A 13,490-nucleotide genomic window follows, 5' to 3' on the forward strand; every position below is an offset into this window, starting at 1 on the left:
TTTTTAATGTAGAAATAACACAGATGTCCATCAGCCATTGTACATTTCGACACGGTGCAGTATGGACGTATGATGGGATGCTATTCATAAGAGGAGCTGATGTGTGCTGTAGCAGAAATGAGTTGAAAACAAGTGAAGCAGTCGTGAAAGGCCCCTGAGTGGTTCATTTATGTGCAATACCCGGGGCAGACAAGTGCATAGGGACCGGAAGTCACAGGCCAGAGGGAAGGACTGCCGGTGGGCATCAGGTTGCTGAAGGGATTAAAATGACCTGAAATCAAATCGTTGGTGAAGGTTATAGAAGGCCAAGTTTACTAAATGCCTCTGCATTGGAGCTGGAGAGGGGGCTCAGCTATGTGAGCACGCAGAGCTTTAGGTTTGAAGAGGGAGGAGGGGTGTCACTCTGAGGAAGCAGCATGTGAGACCCTCCCCATCTGAAAGCTCTAAGTGACCCTGCAGGCAGGAGGTCCTACCGATTGGTGGTTCTGGTCTTCCTCTGGAAGAAGGATGGAAGCAGAAACCCACAGCCTCCCCACTCCTCCTCCTCCTTCTGGACACAGAAATGAGGTGCCTTCCCTAAGCTCTGAAAGGGCACTGCTAGGGTGTGGGCACTATGGGAACTCTTTGGACATCCCTCTGCAACGACCAGTGGCTCCCAGGTTCCTCCTTGCTCCCAGTTGATCTACCACACCTCCAAGAAGAGCTCCACGGCTAGCTCCTTCCCCCCCTCCCCAAGATCTGCCCCCTCCCACAGCTCTACCTATGAGGGTTGGGACCAGCTGGCTTCTGAGATGGGGGAGGGGTTTAGATATGTATCAGACTGGCCTTGAACTCACAGTATAATCCAGAATGACCTCCCACTTGCAGGAGTCCCCCTGCCTCCACCTCTTGAGTGCTGAGACTACAGGTGTGTGCCACCACACCAGACTCTGGATACTTCTTAAGGTAAGTGCATGTCGTATTGAGAAGCACCACAATTCATCTAGCTAACTCCCTTGATGGGAGCCCTTTCCTGCTTCACTTTTTCCCACTGAAAGTAATTAATAATTTCACCCAAGTGTTTATATATTTACGTCTTTAAGGGATGATGCTTTTATTTCAATGATATGAACCCCAGGAGTGATGCTGCTGGGTGCCGGGCACATGCATATTTAATTTAAGTGGCTCTTGCCATATTATTACTTTCCCAAACAGTAATAACAGTTCACACTTCCATTAGCAGTCAATGAGAACAGCCTTTCCTGGCATCTCTGACATCTCTACACAGCAGCTTCCCTTAAAAAGCTTGACACTCATGGGTGCTAATGGAGTTTGAAAGCCCCATTTCCAGGCTAGGGGTGAGGAAGAGCTGGGAGAGCTTTTCAAAAGAAGGGACCTTGAAGGCCATGAAGGCAAAGACGTTTGGAGCCTGAGGAGGCTGTTGATGAGACACTACATAACCTGAATGAACTGGGGGCGGAGGGGGGCTGCAGGGCAGGGGGCAGGAGGAGGGCAGACACAGGGCCAAGAGGGTGGGGTCTTGGCTGGAGGCTAGATGGTGGGGCTGTGGGGCTTGGCTCCTGGGATGACAGAGCACTAGCGGTGGCAGTGACACCAGTGTCCTTTGACCTTGGATTTTTTTCTAGGGACCTGGTACAGGTTGTGCAAAGGGACAGTCTTGGTGGGAGCAAATAAATAGATATTTTAAGCCACAAGATTTGTATTTTTCTTGCCTAGCACAGAGCACACAAGGTGAAAATATGGAAACTAGTGAGAGGGCTTCTCATCAACAGAGATGTAGCCTTAGAGGGGATACTGAGGGCCCAGCCCTTCCTCTTCTATTTCACATCTAGGCCATGAGGCAAAGGGTTCCACCACAGGCTCCCAATACAGTGCACTGCCTTGCCGGAGACCCAAAAGCATTAGAATCAACCTACTGTGGAACTAAAATAGAGTGTCTCATGTCTTTTGTTACAGTACCAGAAAGCTAATACAAGTTCTGAAACATTAGTTATGATAACATGTCATTCAAAGATATTGAAAATACCTTTAAAAATGAAGAGATAAGCCAGGCATGGTAGGCACACATCCTTAATCACAGCATTTGGGAGGCAGTGGCAGACAGATCTCTGAGTTTGAGGCCAGGATAATCTACAGAACTAGTTCCAGGACAACCAAAGTTACACAGAAAAACGCTATCTCAAAAAACAAATAAACAGAAAAGAGATAAATCATGTTCATGGGTTTGAAGAGTCGATATTCTCCAAAATTTGCTCTACAGAATCAATACAATGCCACTCAAAATTCAAAAATGTTGCATTGTGGAATTTGAACATATCACACTGAAAAAATATATATGGAGGGAGCTTATGTAGGTGTTGTTTTATTTTGAGACAGGATCTCCCTGCATAGTCTCAGCTAGCCTTGAACTCATAGAGATCTGCCTGCCTCTACCTCCCAAGTGCTAGATTAGAGGCCTGTGCCACCGTGCCTGGCTTATTCATTTTTATATTACGTGTATTGGTGTTTTGCTGTCATGTGTATAAGTACACCACATGCATGCAGTGCCCATGGAGACCAGAAGATGGCATCAGCTCCTCCCGGAATTGGAGTTTCCAGCCTTTTTTTTTTTTTTTTTTTTTTTTTTTCGTGAGCTACCATGTTAGTACCTGGAACATAACCCAGGTCCACAGCAACCACTCTTAACCATCTCTCCAGTCCCCTAAAGCATATATCTTAAAGCAGAAGACAATAATAGATAAAATATCCTGCAAAAGAAGAACAAGTGGGAGATTTGCTTTAGTAGATTTCAAACATTATTGTAAGATGTACCAGGATGCTTTGTATTGGCATTGAAATAGATCAGTTGGGGGAAGGAAAAGAAAGTCAGAAACAGATGTACTGTAACATTGTGAAATAAACATATAGTCTTCCTCCCATTCCAGACACAGTTTCTGGAACCCTTGGAATCTACAGAGTGATAAGAAAGTGTTTTGTATTGTGCTAGACAGTTTTACGTCAAACTTGACACAAGCTGGAGTCATCTGAGAGGAAGGAACCCCAATTGAGAAAATGCCTCTGTAAGACTGAGCTATAGCCAGACGTTGGTGGCACAGGCCTTTAATCCCAGCACTCAGGAGGCAGAGGCAGGCGGATCTCTGTGAGTTCAAGGCCAGCCTGGTCTACAGAGCAAGTTCCAGGATGGTCATGGTGGTTACACAAAGAAACCCTGTCTCAAAAAAGAAAAAAAAAAGAGCTATAGTCAAGCCTGCAAGGCGTTTTCTTAATTAGTAATCAATGGGGGAGGGTTCAGTCCATTGTGGGTGAGGCTATCCCTGGGCTGGTCATCCTGGGTTCTATAAGAAAGCAGGCTGAGCAAGCCATGAGGAGCAGGCCAGTAAGCAGCTCCCCTCCATGGCCCCTGCATCAGCTTCTGCCTCCAGGTTCCCGCCAGGGTGTTTGTGTCCCTGCTCTGGCTTCGGTAATGGACTACTATGTGGAAGCGTAAGATAAATAAACCTTCCCTCCCCTTGCTTTTGGACATGGTGTTTCATCATAGCAATAGTAACCCTAACTAGACCCAGATGTTAGGTGACTGACACTTTCATCCCCTCCTGCCACCCTCCAGGACTGAAGGCAAACTTGGTCAGTGACTAGGAATGTAATCAATCACACTTCCCAATGAAGCTTCCATAAATAACCTAAAGGGATCAGGCTCAAGCCAGGTATGGTGACATGCATCTGTAATCCCAGCACTTGGAAGGGAGAAGGAAGAGGACTGGGAATTCAAAGCAGCCTTAACAACATAGCAAGGCCAAGGGCTTCTGGGAGTACATGAGACCCTGAATAAACTAAGACAAGTAAGAGGGTTCAGATAGCTGGATGTGTAGAGGCTCCTTGAGTGTAGAGCACCCAAAGAGGGCAGGAGTACCTTACTCCACCTCACATGCCTGGCCTCGGGCATCCTTTCCATCCAGCTATGCCTGGCCTCGGGCATCCTTTCCATCCAGCTATGGCTCTCCTTCCTTTATTATACCCCTAATGAACCAGTGCACAGATGGTGTCTCTCCAGCTCTTTGAGACACTCACTCTTACAAAGTAAGCAAACTCCATATTTGCTATAGTGTTTCTCTCTTTTAAAGATTTAAGTTTAGCTTTTAATTAGATGTGTATACATGTTGGAGGGGGAGAATGTGCAACTGAGTGCACATGTATGCTGTGGCCAAAAGAGGGCATCAGATCCCTTTGATCTGGAGTTCAGGCTGTTGTGAGCTGCCCTACTTGGGTGCTGGGAACCCAGCTCCAGGCCTCTGCTGAGCTACCTCTCCAAGCCTGTTTTTATTTATTTATTATATTACATTTATTTATTTAATTGTGTACATGTATATGTGCACTCTCCTTCCTCCATGTGGATCCCAGGAATTAAATACAGGTCAGCAGGCTAGACAGCAAATGCCTTTACCCCCCCTGAGCCATCTCAACCAAATGTTTGTTTCTTAAACTGGGTGTTTTGGGTTGCAATTTTTATATTTTAGGTGTCATCTATAAACTGTTTGTATATTCTCGATATTTAATTAAAACGTTTAAGAGAAAGATATGAAGGAGGAATAGTGAAATTAAATCTGGAAACAGCAGAGAAACTGGAGGATGAGCTAGCCTGGGGTACCTTGCTGGAGGTCCTGCAGCTCTGTCCTTTCACTTGACTGGGGTTAGTAACACGCAGTAGACATAATTCTTCTGGGGATGAGGCCACAGTAGGTAGAGGGACTCCTTGTACAAATGCAAGAGCTGTGGGGCGCCGTGGGAAGTGTTGCTTCGTTGTTGACAGTTTTAGATGTGCTTGGCAGAGGATGACAATGCAAATGCATCCTGAGTCAGTCTCACCCCAAGCCTCACCTGGAGGCTGACCACTTTATGGAAACAGATGCTGCTATTCCAGCATCGTGGGTGTAAGGGTGACTAGATTACGGATTCCTGCCAAGTGTGCAGGGCACGGGAAGAACAGAACCTCGACTACGGGAATGGGGTAGCAGGGCCACTCCCTCTGATAAGCCTGGAAAGGTGGCAGATGCCCCGGGAGAGGAAGGAATCTGCTGCCAAATCCCCAGCTCTACCCCCGTCCTTGGAACCCAGACCGTGCTCAAGAGCCAGCTTGAAGTCTTGTGGACAAATGAAGCAGTCAGTCTGCACCCGACACACCCAGTCCTATGCCCCGCCTGTTGCACCCACCAAAATTTCCCACGTAAATGCCTCTTTGCTTCTGAATTTTAAACTACATCCCCAACGCAGACAAAAGTTTTGTTACTTGTTTTATTTCGCTTTGTTTTGTTCTGCTTTTTAAAGCCCCGCCCTCTTTTCCCATTAAGACTATGTCTCACTATGCAGCCCTGACTGGCCTGCAATTTGAAATGTAGACCAGGCTAGCCCCGAACTCAACAGAGATCCATCTGTCTCTGCCTCCAGAGTGCTGGCATTAAAGAGGTGCGCCTCCACACCCAGAGAGGTGTAGTTTTAGTTTGTAGGTGGACTGCACCTTCTGCTCCTCTCTTCCCCCCCACACACACACAGCAGAGCCTGTCAGCCACCTAAGGGACCAGACATCTCTTTCCACCCCCAGCTCTGCACCCCAGTCAACTCCCCTTCACCCTCCAAGAGCCTCACTGACTGTCTCGGTCTTCTAACCCTGGAAAGGGATCTGGGGGAAAAGGGCTTGGATTCCCCTCTTTTACAGAAACCTTCCCTCCCTTGAGTTGCTTCTAACAAATGTGCCTCGGATGAAATTGAATTGATTGCTCGAAGCTAAACCATGCCCCACCGTGACATTCCCTGAATAAGCTAATTGTGTCTCCCCTAGAACAGCCCAGACTTCCTAAACTTTGACTCCCACTCCTGGCTTCATCGCTGTTGCCCCTTCCTCAGGGGCTCAGAAAGCCAACTAGACTTTCCTCCCGCTCTCCACCAAGCTCCTTTTCCCCTTTTCCGGGTCCTAGCCTCCCAAGCCCACACCTCCACCCCGCTTCCCTATTGGCAACCTGCTCTCTGTCCACAAGAGGGCGATTACTCCTCATCCCAAAGAGTCAACAACTGGGTGTGGGCGAGGACCTAAGGCATACTTTTCCAGAGTCACCGAGTAGAGCCAAGGCTTATCCGCATAGCGGGAGGTCGGCTCGGGGACCCTCTGGCTGCACAACAGTGTGGTGAGACCAGGAGGCTACTAGAGAAGGAAGGTTTTCAAGAAACGCCTCTGCTGCTGTTTACTAACCACACCCAATGCAAGGGAAGTCTTGGTGCCAAGAGGTTAACTGTAAAAGGTGGGGAAGTAAGAGAAAAGGGCTATGGTCTTCACATGAAGTCAAGATCTTTTTCCCTCAGGTTTTGGCCAAGATGTTGCCCAACTTGGATCAGGCCTGCCAGGAAGGAATATCGGCAAATGCTGTCTCCATGACACCCAGACACATCACAGATTTTCCCGTGCCTATGATTTAAGTCTCAATGTACACACAGGCAGTAACTCAATTGGCCATCTACTCTGATGGGGACTGAGGGCTCAGTGGGTTCCAGGGGAGTGGCCCTGTGAGTCATTCTGCAGGGACAGGCTAGGTCAATATTGACAGAAAGGCCTGAAGCTGCATTTGGCATGTCTAAGGACCCCAACTCTGCCCTGTTTGTGAGTCACATGTTCACAGAGCCATCAGCTGCTCGGGACACCACCCTAACAAAAAGCACCCCATAGTGGAAGCAGGGATAGACTCCTAAAGTGTGCCCCCCCACTCCAACTGGAACAGGGCAGCTTCAGAAAACTCAGTGTCCTTGGCCACTTCAGGCACCTCAGATGTGCCCTTCCCCACCCCTCCCTCCTATTACACAGAGCATACAGTGAAAGGGGGATTGCTCAACACCAGGGCCCATATAGTAATATGTTCTCTCTCACCACACCCAGACCAAAGCATGTCTTCCAGAAGACAAGTGGGAGTATTACTGCCCTGCTTCTGGTGGCCCCTAACTCTATGTCACACCCCAGACCCTCCTGGAGATCACTTGAGCCCTTGTTGACGGCGGCTTTGCCTAGAGGGGGCACCTTTTCCAATGCCCATAAAGACTCCTGGTGAGCCAGCAGACCTTGTCTGGGCAGGTCAGTGAGTTACTCTTGGAGATTGACTGTGACTAGGATAGTGAGTTCAGCAGCAAGCCAGGAGGCAACCAGAAATCAGAGGGGAGCCAGAGACCAGGAGTAGACATAACAAAAACAAAGCATTTATTGTACAATTACCCACCACTGGGTTTGGCTGAGATAGGCCTCCAAAGGCATCTCTACCTTCCCATTTTATTTGAGAGCTTCATTGTAGATCAAAGCCAAGGCCCCCAGGAAGGCAACGTACTCCTGGAAGTTTACTTCCTGATCCTTGTTGCGGTCCAGGTCGTCCATCAGTCTTGCAATCTCAGCATCCTGCAGTTTCTAACACATTAGAAGGAGACGCCCACGTTTAATGGTGGCCAGAGCCCTAGATTCCTTACCCCTTCCCTGGAAGTCCTTGTTCAGGTGTCTGCTCAGTGTCACCCAGGATGGGCCTTCAGCTTGGGTTTGCCTCGATTTACTTCTCCTCAGTCCCTGTTCCTCCCTCAGCAGGCTGGGAGCATACAGGCTTGTCTCCAAGGGAAGTAGGATCAGGAACTAAGAGTAAATGCCCGTAAATGTGCTCAGATGGGCAGAGGTGGGAGGGGCAACCTGGGCAGGGGCTACTTACAGAGCCAATGGTGAGCTCCTTCTGGATCAGCTCCTTCAGCTCCTTCTTGCTCAAGGTGTGCTTGTCACCCTCTTTGCCAGAGTACTTGTGGAAGATGGCCACGAGTAGGCCAATGGCCTGGTCCAGGGGGCATGCCATAATTGACGGCTGGGCTAGAAGAAGCTGTTTGACAGAGGGGCTGGTCAGTGCTGCCTGTCTGAACCGGCTAGCCTTAAGCCAACACAGGTACAAGCAGCCCAGAGCAACCAGGGTCAGAGATGTAAGGATGGAACTGGCTTTGGGGTGTCTGAGCACTGTCCTCCAGGGATCCCAAGAGAGCAGAGGAAGGGATGGAGGCTGCTCCAGGGCACTTCCTGACAATGACACACCCAGGGCAAACCTTCCTGCACCCCAGAAAAGCAGGCTCGGGGAGCCGCCCCATAGGGATGCCTTAGCCTCCAGGTTTGCCTGGCACAACCCAGCCGATCTTGGCTCTCCCTACGTCCCCCACCCCGGTACTCGGCAGATTTAGAACCCAGTGCAGACCACCCGCGGAGCCCGTAGGGGCTGACTGTGTCAGGAAGTGGCTTGTCCCCCAGCCCAGGAGCCAATCCTAGAGGGAGCTAGGGCTGCCCCAGCAAGAGCTCACCGCACCGTAGACAGACCGCGAAGAGCCAAAGGAGTGGTCGAGGGGATGGACTGTGTCGCAGCCGGCTGGCCTTATAGCGGCTAGCATCCGGGAGGCCCGCCCAAGGAGTGCCGGCCCGCCCCAAGCCCCACCCGGCGCCAAAGGCCAGCAAAACACAACCCCAACAACCCCCCTCAGTTTTCCATTCCTCTGCTGCCAGGACTGTCCCGAATTAGGAGCGGCATGAGGGAGCCTAGTGACCCTGGTTTGGAAGACCAGCGCAAACGGGAGACATCGAGTTTCTCCTAATTTCCATACTTCAGTTTGGCCTTCTGGCACGTGACTCGTGACTCCGGCTTGTGTGCTGGGCCATCTGCCAGCCAGAGCACAATGTGTCCCTGAAGTTAGCCTCAATGTGAGGGGGAGTGGAACCCTCACTGTTGCCCTCTGGTGGCAAGGTCAGCTCCAGGTGACGGAGGGGAAGCAGTCAGTGGTCTACTAGATCGTCTAAGACAATAGTTCTCAACTTTCCTAATTCTGTGACTCTTGAATACAGATCCCCATGTCGTGATAACCCCCAATCATAAAATTATTTTCGTTGCCGCTTCATGCCGTAATTTTGCTACTGTTATGAATCGCAGTGTAAATGCCTGTGTTTTCCGATGGTCTTAGGCGACCCCTCTTAAAGGGTGGTTCTACCTCGCTAGTGTAAGACTTGGGGATATAGCTCAGTAGGTTGACCCCACGAGGCAGAATTTTGAGCCAACCTGGGCTGTATAAAACCCTGTCTCAAAAAAAGGGGGAGGGACAAGGTCTAAAGGATTTCAGACACCATCCCCCACCAACAGTAAATTTCTGTCTAACTCGATTCCTCCGGCTCACTGCCTGGGAGTTTAGAGCAGCTGACGCATGAATGTTCACACAATAGATCCCAGCCCAGCCAGCATGTTTAGTTATCATCCTAAGTGAAAAGTTTTGAACATTTTCTCCTGAAGAAAAGTCTCAAGAAGAGGAAGTTGGGGGAGGAGGAGTTAGACTCCTGGAGTCACTCAGTGGGTTAGGGTGCTAAGTCCATGTCTCTCCTTTTTACAGAGGGCTGCCAGAGTGGCCTCCTGTGAGCTGTGCCCCAAGTGAGACCCACTGGGCATCACTGCACTGGTAGGCACAGACCATCACCGTGGCCTCCTCGCTCCCGACGCTTTTTCTCATCGCTTCCTCTGCATCTTTGCTCCCTGGGGAAGCACGCAGATGCCTGGGCCAGCTTTGTTGTTTTACAGTGCAGAACAAAGCCAGGACACATTCAACAGCATCCACAATAAAGGGCAGCCAGCGGAGTGGGGTGAAAGCCCAACCCCTCTACCCACAGGCCTGTGTGTGGCCTGAGGCTGAATGGCTCAAAATGTCTATTTGCTCTGCCCTGACTCAGCGAACAGAGACAAACCACCTCAAAACTAACACATGGAGAGGGGGGGAAAGGCTTTATTCCTCTACTGGAAGAATCCATCTGTGAGAAAGAGAAGGGCTAGGGGTGTAAGAGGCTGCAGAGGGCAGGGCAAGGAGCTGCAGGTGTGGGCAGAGAGGACCCTGGTTATTTGTTGTCCTCTAGGAAGAAGTCATTGTAGGCCATGCACAGCGTGGTCAGGAACACGGAGTACTCCTTGAAGTCAATCTCCTGGTCGCTGTTCTTGTCCAGGCTCTTCATCAAGTTGTCGATGCTGCTGTCCTTCATCTTCTGCAAGGGCCGAGGGGGAGGAGACTGCTCAGCAGCTCAGCCCCAACCCACACCTTTACACAGGACCTACACCAAATGGGGTCCATGACCTGAGTGCTGATTCCAAATGAATTACAGGAAGAAGGCTAGTCTAGCCTCTGCTCCTGGGACATCCTCCCACCCAAAGAAACTATAATCTACAATTGATACCAATATCTACTAAAAACAGCTTGAGTTCTGGCTCCGTAGACCTGAGCATCATCCAAGTCCCAGACTTAACCTGTCCGTACTGTAAGGCCAAGCTGGGAAAGGACCCAGCCATCACTATATACTTCTCTGTAAGATCGGTACGCTGGAGATGAGAAGCCAGCATGCCCTCAGCCCCAGCCTGACACCAGATGTCCTCTCAGTTTGGTCCCTGTACCCTGGCTCCTCTAGGAAGTTGAAGACAGAGCCTTAGGGTGGAGCAAGAAAATACAAGCCGGGAGACCCCGCTCTCCCTCTTATCGAAATCAGTTCCAGGTCTCCCTTGGATACAGGATGTTGATACCCAGGATGCTGGAAACTGCCTCTCTGTAACATGGTCCCCAGACTAGACTCCTCCCCTGGGGCTCTGTCCCCCAGCAATTAGCACCTGATGGACCAGAAGTCCCTCTACCTTCATTAGTTCCAGGTTGGCAGAGTGGTTTCTGGTACTGAATACGTATATGCCAGGCCAGGCACGGTGGCACTCAGCAAACAGAGGAAAGTGGATCTCTGTGAGCTGGAGGCCAGCCTGGTCAGGAACTACAGGGGGAGTTCCAGGACAACCAAGGCTACACAGAGAAACTTTGTCTCAAAAAGAAAAGGAAGGATAGTGTGTACAGCATGGTGAACTCCATATGCCTTGGGGGAGCCACAGAGAGACCTGAGAGCACATGTATTTCACCCCCACCCACGGACATATTCCAGGAACCCCCTCCCTGGGGGAACAGTGGAATATGGGACTTTATTGTAAAGATAAATAGGAGGCTGGTGCAGAGACCTGGCCTGGAATTCCAGCTCAGCCTCAATAGACAAGTTCTCTGATGTATTTGAAGCTCAACTACTCTATCTCAAAGACCTTCAAGTCAGGCAGCCACCATTCCCATTGTGTCCATCCAATCAGAATCAATGCTCTCTCCTTCCTACCCCATGCTCATAAATTACCCTGTTAGATGACTTGACAGCATCACTTAGCACCTTGGCTGTGCCAGGCACAGAGGAGAATCAAGAAGAATCCCTACCTTGAGTTGTACACAGCCAAACCCGGGACCCCGCATCCCTCAAATCCTCAAGATCCATAACGCAGGCTATGCAACCCATCATCAAAGTCTCCTCTGCGTGATCCCACAGCCTCCTTAGGCAGCAGTGCAACCCAGCCTCACCTCCTTTCCAGTGATTCAGCCCCCAGCACAGAGGTCTAGAGCCTTGGCAGCCAGAGATGCCCACCACTTCCCCGGCCTCTGGCCCTTCAGACTCCTGCCCCTTGCCTAAACTAGAGTACCCAGCAAGTAGGTGGGCGTCTCCCAGAAGGCTGCTGAGAATGTGTGGTGGAATATGAGAGAATGGCCTCCTACCTCTGCAAGACTCAATTCTGCCTTGATCAACTCCTTCAGTTCTTTTCTGCTCAGGGTCAGCTTGCTACCCTCTCTCCCGGAATATTTATGGAAGGTGGTGACCATGGTTGTCAGGGCCTTCTCAAGAGGAGTCTCCATCCCGACGTGCACTCTGGAGTGGGAGAGGAGACAGTCACAGCACTGGAGGAGCTGGGCCTGCTCCTCACCAGTCACTCCCAAAACACCATTGCCAGGAGCCCATGGTGAGACCAAACTCCACCATCGAGAAGATCCCCGTATATATAGACAGGTTGTAATGAGGGCCATGACAAATATACCGGAGCAGCCAAATCAGTGAGTGTCCAGCCCCCAAAGGAGGCTGTGGGCTTCCCTGATCAAGAGGTGCTGACAGAGAGGCCCGGGAACAAAGAGGGTATGGGACAGCCTCTTCCGAAGAACTGCTTCAACAGATGGGGGTCAGCATTTTTCTCTTCCCCATGCAGCTCAGGCTCTGGCTTTCCAGCCAGAGTTCCCACCTAGCCACCCTCCTTTCTCCAGCCTCTGAGTCACTGGAAATGAGGGAGTGTCTCACTGGGGGGTGGGGGGAGCAAAAAAGGAGTCCAGGGGTCAGAGGGGGTTGGGGCTAAAACTGGGAGATAAGATCTCAGCAGGAAGCCAGAGAGAGGTGACTGGACTTGCCCAGTGACCTCCAGTCTGATGCCCAGAGAGCTTCACCCACAGCCTGACAGGGTGGGAATCGGCATGGCCAGGATCTCATGAGACGTGGTTCTAGAGGCTGGGTGTGGATAATGGCTTAAGTTCTGTCAGCAGAGCCACTCTACCAAAAGAGCAGACAGCTGAAGCGTGTGGGGCTTGGGTTTAAAAACCACTTCCTCCTAAAGGGGAAGGAAACAATGGTCACAGAACTGGCAGCTTCTGGAGATCCGGTGGAGAACCCTGGGCTAGGTAGGAGGGTGGGGAGAAACTGCTGACTCTTACCTCCAACCCAAGAAGCTTTTGAGCTGGACTCAACCCATCATTCATCTCCTGCCTCCCATACCATCAGCTTCTCCCACCTCATGGAGGCTCAGCCAGACCACAGTTCAAGGCAAGGAAGGGACTCTAAGCATCTGCAGGAACATCTTGCTGATTCTGCGAGCAGGCTCTGCTCCCCCGTCTTCCCCTCTCCTCCTTCCCTTCTCTCTCTCCCTGAGACAGTGTCTCACAATAAATCCTAAGATGACTACTCTCAAACTCACGATCCTCCTGCCTCAGCTTTCTTGCTCCTAGAGTTGGCTTCTCAGGAGATCCTTAGTCACAATAACACATACCCTGCCCTCTCCTCCCTAAGCATGCTCCCACTTGCAAGGCCAGGCCTTCCTTGTGGAGGTTTCCATGTCTTGCCACACTCTTCCTCAACCAGGCTGGCCCAGCAGAAATGAAGGCGGGCATCCGAAGGAAGGACTCACCAATGAAGAAGCAAACCCGCAGGAGAATCTGGGCTGCAGCCACAGCCTGCCTACCAGTGCTCTCTGCTTTTATTCCCTCATCCCTAAGGCCCAGGAGAATCAGGAGGGGTAGGGCCAATGAGAAGGGATCCGAGATATGAGGAATCCAGAAAAGGTCGAAGGGAACCCTCTCTGGAAAGTCTGACTTGCTGTTTACAAACGGGGCTGGAATGGCACGTGAAGTCTACCACGACACACACATTTTCAATACCAGGAACCATTGTTTTCCTACTAAACCTCACACCTGGTGAAGCAATAGGTTGAAAAGGGCAAGTTGGCCTCTCCAGAAAAAAAACAGTAGAAGGTGTGGGCCAAACACAGGGTATAATGTCCCCATACACTAGACTACTCTCCACATTGAGA

General features: G+C 50.5%; 2 protein-coding genes across 5 annotated transcripts; both read right to left on the reverse strand.

The window, feature by feature from the left end:
- Nucleotides 1-7,211: 7,211 nt before the first annotated feature.
- S100a6 (S100 calcium binding protein A6) lies at nt 7,212-8,514 on the reverse strand. Of its 2 annotated transcripts, none has more exons than XM_013120588.3 (3): nt 8,358-8,514; nt 7,725-7,886; nt 7,212-7,435 (listed from the first exon to the last, which is right to left on the reverse strand). In XM_013120588.3, the coding sequence occupies exons 2-3, from the start codon at nt 7,860-7,862 to the stop codon at nt 7,304-7,306; spliced, it is 270 nt and encodes an 89-aa protein (XP_012976042.1). In that variant the 5' UTR covers nt 7,863-7,886; nt 8,358-8,514; the 3' UTR covers nt 7,212-7,303. The 2 variants fall into 2 exon arrangements, with proteins under 2 accessions (XP_012976042.1, XP_005080297.2); XM_005080240.4 differs by having other exon boundaries at nt 8,353-8,500.
- A 1,280-nt stretch (nt 8,515-9,794) lies between these two features.
- Nucleotides 9,795-13,229, reverse strand: S100a5 (S100 calcium binding protein A5). 3 transcript variants are annotated; one of them, XM_005080238.4, is made up of 3 exons: nt 13,089-13,229; nt 11,641-11,791; nt 9,795-10,063 (listed from the first exon to the last, which is right to left on the reverse strand). In XM_005080238.4, exons 2-3 carry the CDS (start codon nt 11,776-11,778, stop codon nt 9,920-9,922), a joined length of 282 nt encoding a protein of 93 aa, XP_005080295.1. In that variant the 5' UTR covers nt 11,779-11,791; nt 13,089-13,229; the 3' UTR covers nt 9,795-9,919. The 3 variants fall into 3 exon arrangements, with proteins under 3 accessions (XP_005080295.1, XP_040608242.1, XP_021088743.1); XM_040752308.1 differs by lacking the exon at nt 13,089-13,229 and adding an exon at nt 12,951-13,083; XM_021233084.2 differs by lacking the exon at nt 13,089-13,229 and adding an exon at nt 11,958-12,110.
- Between the last annotated feature and the right edge of the window lie 261 nt (nt 13,230-13,490).

Source organism: Mesocricetus auratus, unplaced genomic scaffold (assembly GCF_017639785.1).
Source record: "Mesocricetus auratus isolate SY011 unplaced genomic scaffold, BCM_Maur_2.0 Super-Scaffold_100009, whole genome shotgun sequence".
Taxonomy (NCBI): domain Eukaryota; kingdom Metazoa; phylum Chordata; class Mammalia; order Rodentia; family Cricetidae; genus Mesocricetus; species Mesocricetus auratus.

Coding starts and splice junctions, on each gene's coding strand:
- S100a5 (XM_040752308.1), bottom strand. CDS start 12,973: ATGCTTAGGGAGGAGAGGGCAGG. Junction 11,792..12,950: donor CTTAGGGAGGAGAGGGCAGG/GTATGTGTTATT, acceptor CTCCCACTCCAG/AGTGCACGTCGGGATGGAGA. Junction 10,064..11,640: donor CAGAATTGAGTCTTGCAGAG/GTAGGAGGCCAT, acceptor CGGCCCTTGCAG/AAGATGAAGGACAGCAGCAT.
- S100a6 (XM_005080240.4), bottom strand. CDS start 8,439: ATGCTAGCCGCTATAAGGCCAGCCGGCTGCGACACAGTCCATCCCCTC. Junction 7,887..8,352: donor CGCGGTCTGTCTACGGTGCG/GTGAGCTCTTGC, acceptor TCTGTCAAACAG/CTTCTTCTAGCCCAGCCGTC. Junction 7,436..7,724: donor AGGAGCTCACCATTGGCTCT/GTAAGTAGCCCC, acceptor CTAATGTGTTAG/AAACTGCAGGATGCTGAGAT.